Source organism: Hippopotamus amphibius, chromosome 10, assembly GCF_030028045.1.
Source record: "Hippopotamus amphibius kiboko isolate mHipAmp2 chromosome 10, mHipAmp2.hap2, whole genome shotgun sequence".
Classification (NCBI taxonomy): Eukaryota; Metazoa; Chordata; class Mammalia; order Artiodactyla; family Hippopotamidae; genus Hippopotamus; species Hippopotamus amphibius.
In genome coordinates this window covers 17,049,322-17,071,041 of record NC_080195.1, presented here as the reverse complement: position 1 = coordinate 17,071,041, position 21,720 = coordinate 17,049,322, and the positions used below count along the sequence as shown (strand labels likewise).

General features: G+C 41.2%; 1 protein-coding gene across 1 annotated transcript in view; it reads right to left on the bottom strand.

The window, feature by feature from the left end:
- The window catches only part of MTUS1 (microtubule associated scaffold protein 1), a 157,107-nt gene that overhangs the window by 90,030 nt on the left and 45,357 nt on the right, over window positions 1-21,720 (bottom strand). The window contains 2 exon segments of the mRNA XM_057696751.1: window positions 1,627-1,822; window positions 6,683-8,909. Coding sequence (XP_057552734.1) covers window positions 1,627-1,822; window positions 6,683-8,755 — 2,269 coding nt within the window. The 5' untranslated portion in view covers window positions 8,756-8,909.

The following is a 21,720-nucleotide window of genomic DNA, read 5'->3' as shown; positions in this document are numbered from 1 at the left end:
TTTTTCGAACCCTCCCACTTCACAGAAGCCTGGGGAAGGTATATAAATGACCAGCGCAGGCAGCTCCCTGGGGCCACGGTGGTGCTAGACCACAGTGCTCCCCACAACAGGCCAGGCTGCCAGCGGCCACGGCCGCCAAACCACAGGGGCCACTGACGCCGAAGTAGGAAGCGGGCTCCCCACCATCTGGAAAATCCATAAACCTTGTATGGCAGCAACAGCAAGCACCAAAGCTTTGATCTCACTTATGCCCCAACTCCCCCAAACCATGACAACATCCAAAATAAGGACTGCTGCTTCTCCCGATGTCTTTAGCACCCCTTCTGTTTCTCTCTCAAAGGATGAACACTTCAAGCTGAGCAATTCCTCCTTCCCACTCAGCTCCTCTGGGGATAGAAATGGAAACACGTGCCAATCCCACCTTCTCTAGTCATCCCTCTTCCTCGGTTTCTTCCCCAGGACCCTCAAGACCTTGATGCACAAGGCCTGATTTATTTAGGCCTGAACCTAAGCAAATCACCCTTAAAACACGTCTGCGCGTTATAAGCGTCTCACATGACAGCTTCATAATAGGATTGGAAAATAAATCCTAAAAATACTAAGGTGTAGACAGGTAAAGAGATCCTCTGGGGATTTAGTTGGGTTTGTTAGTTTCTGCAAAATGTTCTCACATGTGTGAACACATAAATCTTCACACACTTTTTTTCCCAGACCATTCAATAGCAGTCACTATTTTTAAAAGGGAGCTTACTTCTAAATCTATCTGACATGCCTTTCATTTGCTCAAGGTTGTACCTGCTACAATGACGGGTGTTCCCTGTAGAGTGTTCTAGGTCAACTGTTACGGCCAGCAGGCTTTTCATCTTAGTCCCATGAAAGGGGCTGCCTTTCCCATTTCCTGTTCTGATTTGTAACAGAGAGAAATGCAAACCACTGCCAAATTTAGGAAGACACTTAATAGCTACTTTGGAACCTCTCAAATTTTGTAAATCTAATATGACGTTACACATGTAATATACAAGCCAACATGAATAAAAGTTGGTATTAGAGAAGTTTAACTTTTTAGTCACCCTCACATTCCTGAAGATTTTATATCTTTCAGTAAAATTCCAGAAAAATCCTAGTCTCTTCATACATGATGAGGGTGCAGTATGAAACTAGTAGTGTATCACTCAAGTACGAGGGTGGGTCAAAAATCACCTGCTCTCTGGCTGCAGAATTTACAGAAATTTTAATATAACCAGAGTGCAGATAATTTTTGACTCACCCTCGTATTAGTATGCACGTAACCATTTTGTAAAACATCTGAAAGTGAAACGACTTGTATATAACCAGTGCCCAACTGTGGGTGTATATATAGATGCTTCTGAACAGCTTTTCCATTGCTTTAGGCACATCTGTCTCTCCCCAACCAGCCTTTGTGATGCTCAAGCATCAGGGCTGTGTCTTGGACTTCCTTCCGTCTTCCCTATGCAAGATGCTGGTCCACAAAAGGTCAAATGCTTTAGTGACACAATGCGTTAGAGTTCCATAACCAAAACCTGTCTTGCTGCTTCCCGATAGAACTAATTTTACATTCAAATAATTCATAAGCTGCTATAAACAACTGAATTATTTTATTCTTACCAGAACTGGACACACGCCTTATCCTCTGGGGAGATACGGCTCGATCAGAGCTGAGATTCCTACTGTCACTATTCCGCCTCAAGCAGGAAACAGAAGGCCCCGCGTTGGCTTTCGGACCAGGTGTTTTCCTCAAAACGGAGGAGTTGGGCTTGGCTAGACTCCTACCTGAGATGGTTGCAGTTTTTGAAGCACAACCCTGTGGAAAAAATAGTGAAGATTTCAGTCCAGGTCATACCTTCCCCACACCACTTCCTGTGGTGTTAGGTATGCAAAAAAACCATAATTTCTTTCTAAACAGATAGGCTAGGTGGAGATTTAATTTTCATTTTTACTATATAGACATTTATACTCCTCATAGTTCACTCTTTGATTCATCATGAGCTGCTTTTTGTCCCCATCAGGGAAACTGTTCTCAAGGTGACTGGTGCCACAAGTTAAATTCAAGCTACAGCTTTCAGTCCTTTTCCTGGAGGCCCTCTCTATAGCCTCCAATGCCCATGACGCTGTCATTTTCTTTGGTTTCTCCCACAGACCTCTTACCTGGTTTCCCTTCTATCTGTCTGCTCATCATTCCTTCTCTGGGTCCTGTCCTTCTACATCTTTAAATGCTGGTCATCACAAGGGTCCTGAACTTGGCCCTGGAACCCTTCTCACCATATACTCTCCCCAGATGATGTGTCCACTCTTTCAACCACCACCTAAACACCATCATATCCAACTCCTCATGTCCAAGCCAGCACTCTCTCCCAAGTTCCCCATATAATTAGTTTATTTTTTCATCTGCCTCTCTTAGCATCCTCCAGGCACCTCAACCTAACGATGTTGACGATAATGTTGTTCTTTTTACTGGTCATCATATAGCCCTTACAGAATGAAAAACAAGTTCGAAATACACGTATCGATTCATTTAATCCTAATAACCCTACGGGTTGATACTTTCATCATACTCTACTTCACAGTAGAAGAAAATGTAGCAGTTTCTAAAAATCAGATAAATTTTATCTGTCCCTCTCAAAACTTAGCTCTTCTCATATTCACCACCATGTGCCCAGTAATCCAACTTACACAGTGAAAGCTATTTCTAGGGGCTTCCCTTCTTACCTCCTAAGCCCCTCTTGATGGCATTCTCCCCCTTCTCCATCTGCCTTAGTACAGGCTGCATCTTAGTAAGGGATGCCTGGCACCATGTCCTGGTCTCCCCAGCCTCCAATTCACCTCCCAGTCCACTGCTAAGGTGATCTCTCTCAAGTCCAAACTGGGCTAGGAGGCTTCCCTCCATCTCCCAGATAAAGTTAACTCTTCTGAATAAGGCCTTTTGGATGTGACTGCCCTGCCACCCTCTTCAGCCTGCTTCTTACTGTTCACGGTTCTGCACTCCCAGCTTCTGTCATACTCACTGCCTGGAGTCCCGTAAATAAGAATGTTTCTTCATCTTTGCACATGTTATTCCTCCCACCCAGGATATCCTTCCAATTCATCCGTGATCTTTAAGCTTCAGCTATCGACTAACATGGTTTCTCCCCTAGAAGCCTTCCCTTGACAGCTCTCCCCATCGTCACCACCTCCTCTACCGCCAGCAGCACAGCAGTCTATACACACCCCCAACTGAGGGCGTAACGGTCCCTTTTTGTTTACCTTCTAATACTACCCACTGCACTAGACACTAGGTTTGGCCATGGGCTGTGTCTCCTTCTGTCCTCAAAATCACCATCATCTACAGCACAGAGCAGACACCCAATAAATGTTCTCATCCTACATATAGGAAATGAGAGCCTGAGATTTACTCAAAGAACAAATTTCAACACTGTAAGCTATAATTTGTATTCTCCCGTTAAAGAAAACTTGAGCCTCACAGAGACTTGCCTGAGGTCACTTTGCCAATGAATGGATGGAGCTACCATGTGAAACTCCAAAATCAATGCTGTTAACCTCTATGCTGCCTATCCCTCACCAGGATCCTTCTTTCTTTGCTCAGTAAGTCATAAGTGGATAATTTCCCACAGAGATATGTACAGCCCCATACTAACTTGGGGACTTCCCTGGTGACACAGTGGTTAAGAATCCACCTGCCAATGCAGGGGACACAGGTTCGAGCCTTGATCTGGGAAGATCCCACATGCCGCGGAGTAACTAAGCCCGTGAGCCACAACTACTGAGCCCAATCGCCACAACTACTGAAGCCTGCGCACCTAGAGCCTGTGCTCTGCAACAAAAGAGGCCACCACAATGAGAAGCCCGCACACCACAACGAATATTAGCCCCCACTAGCCACAACTAGGGAAAGCCCACACACAGTGACAAAGACCCAATGTAACAAAAATAAATAAATAAAAAACAAAAACTAACTTAAATAAGGCAATATCCTAAGAGAACACTGGAAAGCAACATAAAATCAGCCAAGAAAAGCAGGCAATGGACACAAAGGTCTTCTCCCTCTACTGTAAACATGGCTAAAAGAAAACCTTTCGAAAAGTAAACCAAACTTTCAGCCAACTTACAAAGGGAATCTTTAACAAATCAGATTTGCTCTGCCTTTCAAAGCCAACATTCCATGACATTTTGAAACCCTGCAGTATGCGGAGCAGAAAGGGCCAGGGTTCAAATCAGGGGACCCGAGTTTGAATCTGTTTTACAACTTACCAGCTGCGTGTGTGTTTTAAGTAACCTCTATGAAGCTTTAAACTGTAGCTAACAACATCCCTGTTGTTACTGCAAAGAGTAAATAACAATGTATGAAGCACCTGAACATTTCTGATACAATTAAATGAGATAATATACATAGGGCACCTGAGGAGAGTATTTGGCCCAGAGCAGTCATCAAAAAAATATCAATCTCTTTCTGTTTAGATAATTCACCATTTCCTTTATCTAATACACGATCACCAATACATAATCTCTGTAATGGGTAGATACCCTCAACCTGCATCAAATTAAAGTCAGATTCCTTCTCCCACAGAAGAACCTTTCTGAACCCTCACCCCCTGTGGTGGGAGGTTGTAGGCAGCCTAAGGATTCTGTAAACTCAAGGCCTAATTTAGCTCAAGTCCACCAGAGCACATAGAAAATGCATATTTCTCCAGCACTGTCTCAACACAGATTCAGGGCAGGTTCAGAACCTTTGGGTGCTGCTGAAGTGACTAAGAATTAACATAGGGGTTTGCATACAACATGACTCAAAAGCTCACTCATTCACCTCTCTACAATAAGCACAAAGCCTGTGGCCACTAACGGTTTGCTCTGCCCCTTCCCTGCTATACACAGAACTGTGTAAGAGGTGAATAGCGATATTAAAGGGAATTGCACAGAAAACATTATCATGGGCAAAAAATGAGTTTTTAATACCAGTCAGTAAGTAAAAGTGTCAGGGCTGAAAATACGGAAATCCTAACTGCAAGATTCCTAAGGTGAAAAGTGCTTCTTCTCCAAGATGAACTGGGATCCATTTTAACCTGATGCTTCTATCACCTTACTTCCATATCACACCATCAGCCTGAAAAACAGGCTTCCATTCCGCACATGGGAAATAGAAAGTGAAGACTTACTCAATATCAGAAGAGCTTTTAATTTCAAAATTACACAACCAATTTATATTCAAGGCAAATGTTACTTAAAGAAACGTTACGCTAGGTTTTCTGGCAGTTGGAGATCAATGCACAATAAAAGTCTCCATGAATCAAGGAGGAATAAATGTACTGTTTTCACGTATTTGTATCTAAAAAAACCAACTAAGAATGTTGCTTAGAATTATCAGAGGTTGTCATGTACTTTAGAAAAGTATCAAATTAAAAATTGTATAAAATGAGTTTCCTAAGTCTGACTTAAGAACTTGAAAATAAAAACCTGAGTTTTGAAATAAAGGACAATCTCAGTAGTTTAGAGGTCACTGTGGTGTACCATTCTTTCCAAAAAGATTTTATAATAAATCTTTTTGGCTTTTATAATAAAAGATTTATTATAAGATCTCTAAACTTACCTAGCTCAAGAATATCTCCTAAAAGGACCTAATAATTCCCTATGCACCCTCAAAACACTTAAAACTGCCCTTTAACCCTTCACCAAACTACACATAATTCATTCCTCTCAGACGTGAGCCCTCCACACAGATGACTCACATCTGCCTTCCTACCCTGGCACCGACCTCCACTCCTGGCCCAGAGGACAGACACCCAAGAAAAGCCCAAGTGGGGCTGAAAATGCATGTAAGTCCCCACCGCCAAAAAGAGGACTCAGGATGAACATGCGAAGTCCAAGAGTAGCCTCCCAAATGTTTCCAAAACTCAGAAAGCTAATGTCTTCATGCTAGAGTCCAAAATACATACACGTTTAAAGAAAAATAATCTTTGAACTGCATGTGAATTCTTGTTTAAATAGAAGCCTCAAATATCTGCCAGGTACTGTATAAAACATACTGCCTTTTCACTATACATGAATCAAATGGGTTTTATTTTAGTACCGGGAATCAGTACATTAGGACGACAACAGACCTCAGACGTCTACTAGCCCAATCCTTTCACCTCTGCGTCTCAAAAGACTACTTGCCCAAAGTCACATTAGCTGATGAGAGGCAGAACTCAGAATCCTATTCACAGGAGAGGGCTTCACGGCCCAGAACAGCTTCCTCAACAGGAGACCAGCAGTTATTTTTATGTTGATACTGTTTTCCATCACTCCCTAGCCATTTCTCCAATGTGGTCCAGCACATTTGAAAGTTCATAAACAAAACATTTATTTTTTCATAAATATAAAATGCAACCAGATATTTAACTTCAAACAACTAATTACACCAAAATATAAAACTATTTCAGCTTATTAAAAGGAATGCTGATACTCAACACAAAATACTGAACTTGAGATTTTTTTTTCCATATGCAGGTAATCAATTAACACTCTAAAATGTACTGACAAGACAAGGAAATACTGAATAACACAGCAATACCTGAAAGCAAATCTGCACACCGAGCTCAGCAATATTATTGACTATTAGTGGATAACCAATTGCTAACACAGCTCTCTGTTTCTACCACCATTTCCTGAAGCAGGCAAAAATTGCACTTACCAAAAACAGAGAACCATAGTCAAAGGTCTCATTCATAATTTCCTTTTTTAGCTCTTGTTTTGCCATCGGTGTCCCATTTTCTTTTTCACCCTTATTTTCAGGGCTAATCCTATCGATGTTGGAAGTACAGGGCATTTCCAAACATCCTGTGCTTTCCGTTTTAACAGGGAGTTCACCTTTGATCTTCTGAAAAACTGCAGCCACGGACCCAGTCTCACAAGCTGAATTGGAAGAACTTGCTTTGTCAACATCTTCCTGATTTGATTTCACAGCAGATGTTGTTCTTGGAACCTTGTGTGAAGTGTTTTTAGAATAAGTTGTAACATGCACAGCCTGGCTCGTAATGAGTTTATTAAATTGCTGCTTATGGGTCTTGTTAATTAGGATTTCTGCTTTTGTGTCTGCATTCAATTCAGATGTTGGTGTTTTGCTCAAAGCTGTCGACTGTCTTGAGGAAGACACTGACGAGGGAGATGAGGCCCCGGTTAACTGAGGTCTGGGTGTGGCCTTTGATAGAGCAGGGTCCTTAGACTGCAGCACTGATCTGGATACAACTTTTGCTTTGACATTCTTGAAGTTTGGCCTTGGGTAACTTATAATTTCAGTTTTTCTAACTTTGCTGCCTAGGGGGCTATTCGTTTTGGTGGCTGATTTTCCTAGATTGGGTTTAGGCATGTTCATCGGTGCCCCCTTCAAGTTTGGTAAACGTCTATGCTCTCGATTACTCTTCTGCACTTTATTACATTTCTCTGTCCCTTCAATAGGTGAGATAGAAAAGGTTGCATTTGTGGGTTCTAGGACTGGCGTGGACATGCAAACTACATTATTTGTACTAATGACCATATCATCTGCATCCCAAGTCAGTTCAAATGATGAAGCCACCTTCTGTCCTGGTGGGCTGTTTGGTATCAATTCTATGGTATGATTTCGGGTTCCCAGATTCTTTTCATGGGAGGCAGCTGGTGTGTCTTTAGCCACAGTGACTTGATGCTCTGGGTCCAGCACTTGGGTCTTGCTTTTATCAAAAGCTGGCACCAGTAAAGGGCATTCATCATCTATAAGACAATTGGACACTGTTTCTCTTACATTTTGGCCCATTTCCTTTTGCCCATATGAGCTCTGTGAATGTGTCTCACTATTTCGTTCATCTTTAGACGAACAAAAGAACTCTTGTAATACAGGCCCACTGGGAACATCCATGCCATCAGAAACTGGTGTTAGAGCTTGTGTCTCCTTTTCTCTGCCTCGTCTTTGCTGTGCCCCATCTGGGTACTCACTGGTGCCCTTTCCCGAAGAACAGTGACACGGATTTCCAATATCTGGAACAACAACATCAGTTTGCATCACCATGTCAGAAAATGCTGTGTAAGTTGTGTCTTGGGCCTGTGATGCTGTAGCTTGAGGGTTTTCATAGCTGTCTCTATCATGACTCGTTTCTCTCACACGTATCGTATCAGAATGGGAAGATGAAGGGATGGAACAGGATAAAGATGTATTTCTGCTTGCAATGGTAGGCAAAGACTGACTCTTTCCGGTGGTGTCATGTGTTATGAAGGTACAGTTAACGTTATCCACTTTGGTGTCAAACGTCTGATTTAGGGCCAAGGCAGTGGGGTTGTCTGTACAGTTCAAATCATCATCGTTAGGTTTCCACACAAAAGACAGAGATGTCTCAGCACTCTGGTCCTGAAGTGATTCTAGGGAATGACAACTGTTATGCAAATATTTGGGTTCCTCTGTATTTACAACATGTGTGAAAGACTGACACGTGGAATCCTTATGCATACCTAACACATCCTTACTAACAAAATCACTTGAAGTCTTCCGGTGATCAAGTACTTCAACACACTGAGGGTTTAAAGAAATACTTTCACCAACGTCCACAGCAGAGTTGGTTTCATAATCAACCACCATGTCATCCGGGTTGGCGGAATTCCAACTCACACCATTGGCTGAAGAGTTTTGGGGAGGTGGTGGTTTTTGGTTACATGCGTATGTGTTTCCATTTGTATCCCTGATAAATAAGGACCGCAGTTCATCTTCTGTCTTCTCATCTGAATTACCATCATTCATCCTGAATATTAACTTTAAACCTCTGCCATTTTAATTCTTCTTTAAATCCTTTCAAATGAGAGGGAAGGAAAATTTGTCTGTCCCCTCAGTTTTTCAGCACAGTTCAAAGTTTCTTAGTCTAAGATGCTTTGAGGTGGAAATGATTTGTTGTTGCCTGGAAGAAATAAAAGGTTTCACTTAAGTAAATACTAGAGAAATTAACAAGTCATCACTTGATTAATTTCAACGGCGTTATTTTTACATTTAGAATCCACAACTGAGGACATGGGTAATTAAGATATTAGCTAAAGACTCACCCTCTTTTCAAACGTAGTTTTTCCTTTGAGGGAAGGAGCAGAATAAAAGACACAGACGCTGCTAAACTGCCCCCTCCCATCTGAGATGGGACGCCTCCTCCCTTATTCACCATAATAGAGAAGGATGCTAAGAGACAATAGCCTTTCCTTCTTTTTCGGTTGACAGAGTGACCATTGGTCCTAATTTGCCTAGGATAGTTCCAATTTATGCCTGTTGTCCCAATATAATTAGAAATAATGCCCCTTTCATTTTCAAAATGGTCCCCTATTGTTTCCATGGACAGTGATTACCAGACAGACTAAGCAGACAAAGCAAATAAGCTAAAAAAAATCAATGAAGATTTAGGGCACTAGCATTTCTCTTTCCCCTGTTTTCATTGCCTATCTCAAACATACTCCATTTCAAAGTAGAAAAAAAGAAAAGCCGTTGATTCTTCATAGTTAAAAGTGGTATTCTATGGGAAGCAGCGAAAAATGTTAAACAGAGTTACTTAAGAGTAGAATTGCTGTGTCGTACAGTATCTACTAAAAAGAAAAACATATATCCAAAAACTTGTACACAAATGCACATGATTTGTAATAGAAGCATTATTCATAACAGTCCAAAAGTGGAAGCAAACCAAATGTCCACTAACTGGTAGACAAATAACAAAATGCTGTATTAGACATACAACAGAATACATTTTTCAGCAAGAGAAAGGAACTGGAGTACTGATACATGCTACAACATGGATATAATGTTACAACTTAAAGTATTATAAATAAAAGAATATCATAAGCAAAAGTAAAAAATATATATATAAGTAAAAGAAGCCAGTTACAAAAGACTACATATGTGATATTATTTATATAAAATGTCCAGAATATGCAAATCTATAGAAAGTAGATGGGTGGTTCTCTAGGGCTGAGAAGGGGCAGGAGGGCAGGGAACGAGGAGTGTCTGCTAACTGGAATGAGTTTGTTTTGAGGGTAATGAAGATGCTCTAGGAATTATGTTTATGGTGATGGTTGTAAAGGGCTGTAAATATATTAAAATGATTCAACGTACACTTTAAAAAATCATTAAGAAACAGCCCATGAAAGCTTTCAAATTCAAGGATTTTTACAAATAACTAAAATTTTATAATGCTTTTGGTTAAACTGAAGTACTTAAGAAAGGCCTAAATATTCAAGCTGAGACTGCAAATACGTCACATTCGCTTGAACTGCATTTCTAATCCTGGCATTTGATGTCAACCAGGTATCATAGTTCTGTTCTGAAGAAATAAAATATCCATGAGGAAAAAAATGACATGCTGTAAACTAGGAATTGGTGAATTAAGAGTAGATCTCATTTTTCTGTTGTGCAATCTTTTCTCTGTATTCACACGTACTTCAGTGACCTAAATACAACCACAAGAATAGGAAGGATGAAGGACTGAAAGGACCAGTATCTTCACCAACAGTGCTCTGTGTTTCCAGCCGTGCATCCTGAAACCAGCCTTCACTGGGGGCAAGAGGAAAGGCTGCAAGGTTTATCTCAACGGCACGCATGCACATGCATACAAGAGATTCTGATCTCAAAACAAGCACTATATGATTTACGTACTTGTAAAAATGTAAATTAGCATCTTTTCCCCCACCATAGCTCTTTAGTTAATAAAGAAACCACTGAAATAATAGATTTTGGCTAGCACCTAAAAGTTTTTATGAAACACAAATATTTAAATCAGAAAGTCTATTTATTCATTTTTTTGGAGTTATGTATGTGGGGTATAATTTCAAAAAGCACTAAATATGCTACACCTTTATGTTTCCAATGAAGGCCAATACTCATTTAAGAGATCCCAGTACAGGCAGATAGGAGCACTACAGAGGCATTTAACATAAATCATAGAAGTTATCTGTCTGTATAAAGAGAGTCATTAAATTCAATTGATGAAGCTTTTACTTCCTGAGCTCCCTCTTCCAAAGTACATAAAACATGATGTTTTAAACTGAAAAAAATTAAACGGTTCATATGTCAAAGCATTAAGCTATTTTTTAAACACATGAAGCTAATTTTTAAATCATAGGATAATTTATATCACCAGTTCCATGCCTTCTATGTTTAGGTTGTTTGTGGATTATTAAATATTATCTATTTAATAGCACTGCACTAAACATCTTTGTAATCTTTGGCTACCTCTCATTATTTCCTTTAGAAAAACTTCCTGGAAATAGAAGCATTACTGAGTCAAAGGATACAATTTTTTAAGGCTCTTGGTATAGTTTGTCAACTCATTAATAGGAAAAAAGGCAGGATTATTAATAATGTATATATTAATATATGCGTATAACCTGCGTTTGCTTTTAAAGCTTGTGCATTTTGTTCAGTGTTGTCCCCCAAGACTTCTTCCCCAGTGCTGTAATACAAAAACACTTCAAACAATTGTAAAATTCCACTAGAGTTAAGGTTAAATGTTTTAGATTCACATATCAGTAGATTACAAAGAGTAATAGGAAAATAAAGAACCCATCAACCTTCACATGACTGTTTAGCACACTTGGGTTTATGATTGTTTTTTGTTTGTTTGTTTGTTTGTTTTTTAATTGTGGCGCTCGGGCTTAGTTGCTCCACGGCATGTGGGATCTTCCTGGAGCAGGGATCGAACCCGTGTCCCCTGCATTGGCAGGTGGATTCTTAATCACTGCGCCACCTAGGAAGCCCTATGATTTTTTTTTTAATTCACACATACCAAAAAAAAAAAAAGAAAAATCCCAAACTCAGTGAGCAAAGCTATCAAAATAAATAAATAAATAAATAAAACCACACACACACACAAAAACAAAGAGTTTCCTGGTGGTCCTGTGGTTAGGACTTGGCACTTTCACTGCCATGGCCCCGGGTTCAATCCCTGGTCAGGGTACTAAGATCCTGCAAGCCAGGCAGCCAAAACACCACCACCACCACCCAAAATAACAACAAAAAGCAAAAACAAAACCACCAAAACAACAACAACAACCCCACAAAAAACGTGTTCCTAAGAAATACTTAAGGAGAATTTTGGTATGAAACAAATTTACTGAAGTCTTTTCTACTTTTGTAGATAACAGTAAAGAATTAGAGGTACAGAGATTTGGATACCAAACAAATTCCGAAGTTAAGCTTATCAGTATCAGGATTAGTTGGAAGATCAACCTCAACATTCACTAAAGAAAAAAATAGCTTCAAGTCTATCTCATCACTATGGAGATAGAGCCATGGGCAGAAAGGGTTGACCAGCCTTCTGTCAAGAATTCTGTCAAAAAAATTAAAAGTTAGCCTTGTTGTCTTATGGCCAATCTCATTCCTTTCCTGCTTCAAGAATAGTACCTAAATTTCTACCACGTGCTGGACTCATTCCTCATCTCACCTGACCCAAGAAGCAATGTCTTTATATTTCTATGATTGCGATGTAATTCATAAAGCCTTCAAAGTTACTACCTTGGGAATGTTTTTTACTAAATCAAAATCAAAGATGTTTAAAAAAGAAAAAAAAGAGAAAAGTTTGAACTAAATCCTTCTCACCCAAAGGGTTAATTTCTCAAGCTGTCTTTCAGTAGCATTATCTATCAGAACAAAGTAGAATGATTAAATTTCCTTTTTAAGTGAGCCAGTTGGGAAAATAAAGAGATCTTTTTCAGAGAACAATTTGGACAAGAGAAAACAATTTCCCTACTTATTAAGATTTGGGAGTATGATAGGATAGCTCCTCTTGAATAAAAAGATTAGCAAAATATGTATTTCTATAATGACTTGTAAATTTAAAAATTGATAGATATGTACTAAAAGAAAGGGTCAATGAAAAGCACTACTAGTACAAGATGTGAGCTATTTCAATACTTTTTGGGAAAAAATAAGGTTACTTTCTAAATCGTAGCTTAAAAAGAATGATTGATTGTTCCCCAAAGATAAAAATCCATTATCATATAACTGAATTCATTAACACTGTCATTAATACTGGAAGACATTTTAGAGATCCAATTCAAATTTCCTCATTTTGCAAATGAGGAAACAACTTCTAAGAAATAAATTCCATGGCTTGACCGATTAGTTGCTAATAGCAGCTTACGGTTAGATTATACAATAGTTTTGTGCCTTATTTGTCAACTGAACTATAAACCCAGTAGAAGCTTACACATCAGTAGGTATTTTCTACATCTTCCTATTACCTGCAATGTCTAACCCAATAATTTGAACTTAATACAGCTAAACTTGCTATCCATATGATAGTTATGAAATAATTTCTTTTCACAAGCTGCATTACTCTGTAGCCATAAAGAACTGTAATTTTACTTATTTATGTCAATACACGGCATACCAGCTATTTAATACAAATACAGTTATCACTTACAGCTTTAAATCATAAAATCATGTCAGTCATCTTAAGAACTCACCAATGAGAACCGTGGTTCAGCTCTCAAGGCTTTAACACCCAAAATATTACCTAATCTTCAATTTACTGTAAAACAAAAAGACACATGCACAATATCTAAACTACAGATTTTATTCTAAAGTCAAAAACAAAGCAATAGAACAAAAAAAAATCACCAGCATGTGTTATTGATATATTCATAAAGCTTTACCTCCTGTTAAAACCATTCAAAGTGGCTAATAATCTTACCCCTAGCTTCATCATATTACTCTTTCCACAATTCAGGGTTAAATTCTTCAGTTAGCTCCTGCAACCTACCTTTTGACAAACTCAACTTCCTCAAGCACTGAGCTTAGTAAAATCCACCTTCCACCTAGGAACCAAGTACAAGCATACCTAGTCATCGGTTTCTAAAAAGCATAACAATTTCCAGTGAAGCCATTTAAGTAGGGGGAAATCTAGAGTTGCTTTCATGAATTTAAGAATGAAAAGCTATGGAAGTTCCACAACAAAGTTGAACTTTAATTTAGAAAACAAGTACAAATCAACTGGGCCACTTGTGGAAAAACACAGATTGAGTCAGTAGGTCATGGATGAGGCCCGAGATTCTGCATTTCTATCCATTTCCCTGGTGATGCTGAAGCTTTTGGTCCATGGACCACCCTTAGAGTAGTGAGGATATAGCAGAAAGCTCTGAGAAAAGACTGCCCACCTAGCCAACCAGATCAACACAGTAAGTTGGACTATCAGAGACAATTACCCTCACATCCAACTTTATACTTTGTTCTCTAACTGGAAGCAGACGTCCCTTACTTCTGAACCCGCCATTTATGCTTTTGCACTTGCAGGTAGCTAATGCTCCCTCTATGGAAAAAAACTGGAACTTTTTTATAGTCATGGAGAATGTTGCTTCTAAATCCTACTTGAGTTTATTCCTTCCATGTGGAGGGAGTTCAGTTACATTCCTGCCTTTTTTTCTGTACTTTTACTCCTTCCAGAAACAAGAAAGTGACTTAAATGGATTTTGTAAATTTAGAAAAAACTAGCTGGTCAAGGACTAGGATGAGGTGACGGTGACATTGGCCTCAGGCACTAAATCTAAGGCGGGCTCAGTAACGGTCCCCACTGAGCCCCACTGGAGCCTAAGGCAAGGGAACAGTCAGTAACACAAACCCTGTCGTTCTTTAAAATTTGAGATTTTATTCACTGTGGATTTTTTTTACATTAACTCTGATTTTTAAAAAATTGTGCCGTAAATTTATCTTGCTCACTGAGGGTTTTTCTGGCCTCAGTCTCTTCACCCTAGTCCCAGCGTTGCTGCCCACAGAGAACTCAAGCTCTGCTCTGTTCACCCCAGGAACAGGCAGGGCAAACGGAGTGGAAAGGGGCCGGGGGAGGGTGGGAGGTGAGAAGTGGGGGGTGGCGAGGGGGAGGGCTGCCCTGCTTCTGCACCACAGCAACCCTGGGTAAGTGTGTCTCAAATGCAGTTCTGTCCCTCAAACTCACTTTCATCTATAACAGCTATAATTACAGATGAAATTCTACAATTCTAGAGTCTATAATTGTAATTCATCTGTAATCATCTATCCACCTTACTCTGTTTCTCTTTTCTCAAACGGTTCATAACCAGACGGAGCAAGAAGGCAAGAAGAACACCCAACAGTCAACAGCCAGCCCTGACCGTGTGTTGGCCATGCTCTGGAACAAGGTCCAGGAGGCCAGGCCCCTGAGAACCAGACATTTACCTTCAGCTGGTGCATGCGGGGATGGGGGGGACCACAGAATCCCCCAGGCTGGGCTGCAATGGCCGCGGCCACCCAAGGAAGCTCGTGCGGCTTCGGGCTGTGGCGGACGAACCACTGCAGGAGAACGTCTACATACAGCCCCCAGCTCTGCCACTCTGAGCAGCAGTCTTCTTGACTGGGGCTTCTCAAAACTGTAAATATGTTACACGAGGCAACAGATCATGAGAAATAAACCAGGGTAACGTGTGCAGGAACAAAGCACATGTGGGGTCACTGGGGCTGCTGCCACGGCCAAGGTCAACGGTGCTTAGGCTCAAGGCATCGCCCAGAGGTTGGATCACACTGTTGGTTTGCAGCCTGAATCCTGTAATCCAGCTCACTTTTTCAGCTGGGATGTTGGTTTCAAATAACACAGATTGGGCGAGAGGCTTTAAGCTTAAGACCATACGTTCTCTTGGCCTGAGTGAGAAACTCCAGCTCAGAGCAGCTGAGTCCTTGGGTGAGTGGCTGTGGCCATGCATGGAGGCTGCACACGTCTGCAGCTTGTGGAAAGGGGCCGGGGGAGAGTGGGAAGGGTGAGGAGTGGGGGGTGCCGTGAAGAAAACAAGGCCTGGGATGCACATCGGAAACAAAGCCATGTGGGTCTTGGCACGAGGGCAGACTTAGCGGGCCACCTCCCTGTGCAGGGCACACAGCTGGACCACGAACCACCCCTGGCAGGTGTGTGCAGAAAGCAGAGGCTTCAGCAGATGCTAGCAGGATGGCAGAGATCTGGTGGGCAGCTCAGGTGAGGCTCAACTGCAACTGTAGGGAAGAGGGTCGTGACGGGCCCTTGCAGACGCTGGTGGTCTGCAGAATACATTCATCGCCTTCGAATGGCAGAGCAGAAGGTTCCCGTGAGCCCCACAGAAAAGTGGAATGTTTCCAGCTTTCACCTGTTAAAAACAGATCTGGTAGGTAATGCTAGACAAGTTGCCCCAAATTCCACTCTGTAGTCAAAGACCAGGGGGGAAAGTGGGGAGGGTGAGCTGGAATCCATGTGGCTTTTCCAAAGTCTCAAGAGTCACAACACACCCCCGCCCCCAAACACACACCCACCCAAACAAAGTGTTTTCAATTAGCACTTGATTGGATAATTAAATACTAGGGGTAAAAAAAAAAAAAAAAAATCTTCCCTAGGACTCAGGCATCTTAGATTTAAGTGAAGCAGCAGTAGAACTAGCTCTGGCACAAAGGTGAAAATGCCTGCTTGTAAGAGAGGGAAATGTGTGTCCTAGGCGGGGTGTTCCTGGTGCAGCACAATGACCTTTGAAAACACTAAAAACTGTTCTAGAAACTATTGCTCAGACATAACTTTCCCTGCGTTACTATTTCAGGGTTAGGGGATTGGGTTGTTTTCAAAATGTGGTAGCTCGAGAAGAGCGGAAAAGAAAGGGAAGGAGACGGCTCTGTGATCACCCATGTGTTCCCCCAACACTGGCTGCAGAACTAACACAACTTCGCAGTGACGGCACCCCTTCCTGTGAAGCGGCCCAGACGTGGCTGCCCAAAGAACATGAACTCCACCTAGATCTCAAAGACTATTTTAGCCTGACAGGACCTGAGTAAGATACCGGTAAGGATGCTTATTGAAATTTAATTCTGGTCTTTTAACTCAAAGTCTCCAGAAAGTGAGCTCTGGAAGGGCAGGATTTCTTTTTCCTTTAGTCTAGTTTATTCACCAAAATATCCCCAACTCCTGGAAGAGTACACAGAGTGGGTTTTCAATAAACAATTGTTGAATGAACGAGTATGTAAAAGGGCCAAGAGAATTTGATTTTGGACTTTAACTTCTTTAACATATTTGGACTTTAACTTGCAAGGTTAGGCAATCCTACAATTTTCCCCTGGGAAGAGGACAGTGGTTTATATTCAAATTTGGGCAGCACTGTGTTATTGGCAACTTAACTTTGTCACTGGATCTCTGTACTTTGTGAGACAACATGGCTGTGTATTATCTGAGATTACAAAGAGAAAAGTAAAATTAAGCCCTGGGCACAGGATGGCCAGAGTCAGATGTAATGAATGCACCCATCAGAGCCTTCAAACTCTCAACTGCCCAGAGGTGCTAGAGAAGTACCCAAAGGGAAGTGGTTTCACTGGGGAGCAGCCCCATGAAGGCACGAGCAAGGCACTGGTTAATCGTGGGCTAAATTCTAAGTTCACTGTGCTAAGAGAGCCAGAAGCAGGGATGCTAGGGGGGAAGCTGAGGGCTTTGCCTGGTGTCTCCTTTCATGTGGGAGCTCAGTCAGTCTATCCTTCTTGGCCTCTGACCCTTCACTTTCAGCCTGCCCCAAGGACGTACAGCGCCATACCAGACAGGGCAGGTGTGGCTGAGCTCTGCCCACAGTCTTCCGGGAGTGAGTCAACCTGTGGGGAGCACAGCCCTGCGGTGCCTGGGAGAACTGAATTCTGGGGCGGGCTGTTAGGAGCCCTCTTTGTCTCTCATGCTGGAACTCGGCCTCCCGATGGCCATTAACAGGGATGATTTGACAGCTCAAAGGCCGGTTACTTTACTCTGTCATACTTCCCCATTGGTCCAGAACCCAGATCAAGAAAAGGGGTGTTACTAATTGGACACTTCAGTGATTGTTACATAGTGTTTTGTTTTTTTTTTTAATTCCTAGCTTAAATCTGTGAGTTCTACAAAGTCCACTTTTTAACACTGTGATAAAATACACATAAGATTTATCATTCTTAACTGTACAGTTATATAGTATTAAGTATACTCACAATACCGTGCAACTATCACCACCAGCCACTCCAGAATATTTTCAGCTTTCCCAACTGAAACTCTGTACCCGTTAAACACTAACTTCTTTATAGAGAAATGTCTATTCAAGTCCTCTCCCACCCTGCCCCACAACCTACCCCTGGCAACCACCATTCTACTTTCTGTCTCTATGAATCTGACTACTCTAGGTACCTCATATAAGAGGAATCATACAATATTTGTCCATTTGTGACTTGCCTATTTCACTTAGCACAGTGTCTTCAAGATGCATCCCTGTATAGCATGTGTCAAAATTCCCTTCCTTTTTAAGGCTGAATAATATTCCATTGCACTTACATGCCACTTTATCCAGGCATCCACTGATGGACGCTTGGGTTGCTTCCATTTGGCGACTGCGGACAATGTTGCTATGAACATGGTATACAGAGCTCTCTTCTTTAAGACCCTGCTTTGCAAGTCTGTTGGGTACACATGAAGTAGAACTGCTGGATCACACAGTTTAAATTAATTTAATTAATTAAACCCTGTTTAATTTCTCGAGGAATCATAAAACTGTTTTGCACATCTGTACCATTTTGCATTCTCACCGGCAATGCACAAACTTCCAATCTACATCTTCACCAACACTTGTTCCTTGTATTCTTTTTTTTTTTTTTTAAATATATTAGCCACTCTATTGGGTGTGAAATGATATCTCATCATGGCTTTGAATTGCACTGCATTTGCCTAATGACTCAATTCTGAGCACCTTTTCACAAGCATATTGGTCATTTGTATATCTTCTTTAGAGAAATGTCTATTCAAGTCCTTTGCCCATTTTTTAATTGGTCTTTTTGATATTGCTGTTGTTGAGCTAGTCCACTTTTTAAAATCACATGATTTAGGAGAATGTTTTCCTCTTCTCTGGGAAGCATAACTGGCTTAGTATGCTGAAGCGGGCACATTTTTAAACTCCTGTTACACATTGCACCGTGTGTCTCAAAAAGATATTCTGAAGTCCTATGAATGGACTTTATTTGGAAATAGGGTCTTCACAAATGTAATCAAGGTAAGATTAAAGTCATTAGGGTGGACAGAGAATCAATATGGCAGAGTAGGAGGACGTGTGCTCACTCCCTCTTGCAAGAGCACCAGAATTACAACTAACTGCTGAACAGCCATCAACAGAAAGACACTGGAATTCACCAAAAAAAAACCACCCCACATCCAAGAGAAGCCGCAATGAGACGGTAGGAGGGGTGCAATCGCGTTAAAATCAAATCCCACAAATGCTGGGTGGGTGACTCAGAAGCTGGAGAACAGTTATACCGCAGAAGTCCTGAGGGTTCTGAGCCCCACGTCAGGTTTCCTAACTTGGGGGTCCAGCAACGGGAGGAGGAATCCCCAGAGAATCAGACTCTGAAAGCCAGCGGGATTTGACTGCAGGACCTCCACAGGACTGGGGTAAACTGAGATTCCACTCTTGGAGGGCACACAAAAAAGTGTGCTCACCAGGACCCAGGGGGGAGGAGCAGTGACCCCATAGGAGACTGAACCAGACCTACCTGCTGGTGTTGGAGGGTTGCCTGCAGAGGTGGGGGGCAGCTGTGGCTCACAGAGGAGACAGGGGCACTGGCAGCAGGGGTTCTGAGAAGGGCTCATTGGAATGAGCCCTCCCAGAGTCGACCATTAGCTCCACCAAAGAGCCTGTAAGCTCCTCAGGCCAAACGACCACCAGGGTGGGAACACAGCCCCACCCACTGGCAGACAAGCAGATTAAAGTGTCACTGAGCTCCACCCACCAAATCGGATTAAAGTTTTACTGAGCTCCACCCACCCAGCCCAACCTACCATCAGTCCATCCCATCAGGAAGCACCCACAAGCCTCCTAGACAGCTTTCTCCACAAGAGGGCAGACAGCAGAATCAAGCAGTATCAGCAGTATTTCATCTTGTGGAACTGAAAACCACAGCCACAGAAAGACAGAGAAAATGAAAAGGCAAAAGGTACCAGATGAAGGGACAAGATAAAACACCAGAAAAACAACTAAATGAAGAGGAGGTAGGCCCTCTGCCGGAAAAAGAATTCAGAATAATGATGGTGAAGATGATCCAGGACTTTGAAAAAAGACTGGATGCAAAGATTAAAAAGTTGCAAGAAAAGTTTACCAAAGACCTAGAAGAATTAAAGAACAAACAGAGATATGCAACACAATAACTGAAATGAAAAATACACTGGAAGGAACCAATAGCAGATTAACTGAGGCAGAAGAGTGAATAAGTGACCTGGAAGACAGAATGGTAATAATCACTGATGCAGAAAAGAATAAAGAAAATAGAATGAAAAGAACTGCAGACAGCCTAAGAGACCTCTGGGACAACATTAAATGCACCAACATTTGCATTACAGGGGTCCCAGAAGGAGAAGAGAGAAAGGACCTGACAAAATATTGGAAGAGATTATAGTTGAAAACGTCCCTAACATGGGAAAGGAAATAGCTACCCAAGTGCAGGAAGCACAGAGAGTCCCAGGCAGGATAAACCCAAGGAGAAACACGCCAAGACATATACTGGTCAAACTGACAAAAGTGAAAGACAGAGAAAAGTTATTAAAAGCAACAAGGGAAAAATGACAAATAACATACAAGGGACCTCCCATAAGGCTAACAGCTGACTTCTCAGCAGAAACTCTGCAAGCCAGAAGGGAGTGGTATGATATATTTAAAGTGATGACAGGGAAGAACCTACAACCAAGAATACTCTACCCAGCAAGGATCTCATTCAGATTTGATGGAGAAATCCAAAGCTTTACAGACAAGCAACAGCTAAGAGAATTCAGCACCACCAAACCAGCCCTACAACAAATGCTAAAGGAACTTCTCTAAGTGGGAAACACAAAAGAAAAGGACCTACAGAAACAAAAACAAAACAATTAAGAAAATGGTAATAGGAACATACATATCAATAATTACCTTGAATGTAAATGGACTAAACACACCAACCAAGAGACACAGACTGGCTGAATGGATACAAAAACAAGACCCATATATATGCTGTCTACAAGAGACCCATTTCAGACCTAGGGACACATACAGATTGAAAGTGAGGGGATGGAAAAAGATATTCCATGCAAATGGAAATCAAAAGAAAGCTGGAGTAGTGATACTCATATCAGATAAAATAGACTTTAAAATAAAAAATGTTACAAGAGACAAGAAAGGACACTACATAAAGATCGAGGGATCCATCCAAGAAGAAGAGATAACAATTATAAATATATATGCACCCAATGTAGGAGCACCTCAATACATAAGGCAAATGCTAACAACTATGAAAGAGGAAATTGACAGGAACACAATCATAGCGGGGGACTTTAACACCCCACTTACACCAATGGACAGATCATCCACACAGAAAACTAATAAGGAAACACAAGCTTTAAATGACACAATAAATCAGCTTGGTTTAATAGATATCTATAAGACATTACATTCAAAAACAGCAGATTACATGTTCTTCTCAAGTGCACATGGAACATTCTCCACAATAGATCACATTTTGGGTCATAAATCAAGCCTTGGTAAATTCAAGAAAATTGAAATCATATCAAGCATCTTTTCTGACCACAACACTATGAGATTAGAAATCAATTACAGGAAAAAAACTGTAAAAAACACAAACACATGGAGGCTAAACAATACACTACTAAATAACCAACAGATCACTGAAGAAATCAAAGAGGAAATCAAAAAATACCTAGAGACAAATGACAATGAAAACACAACAATCCAAAACCT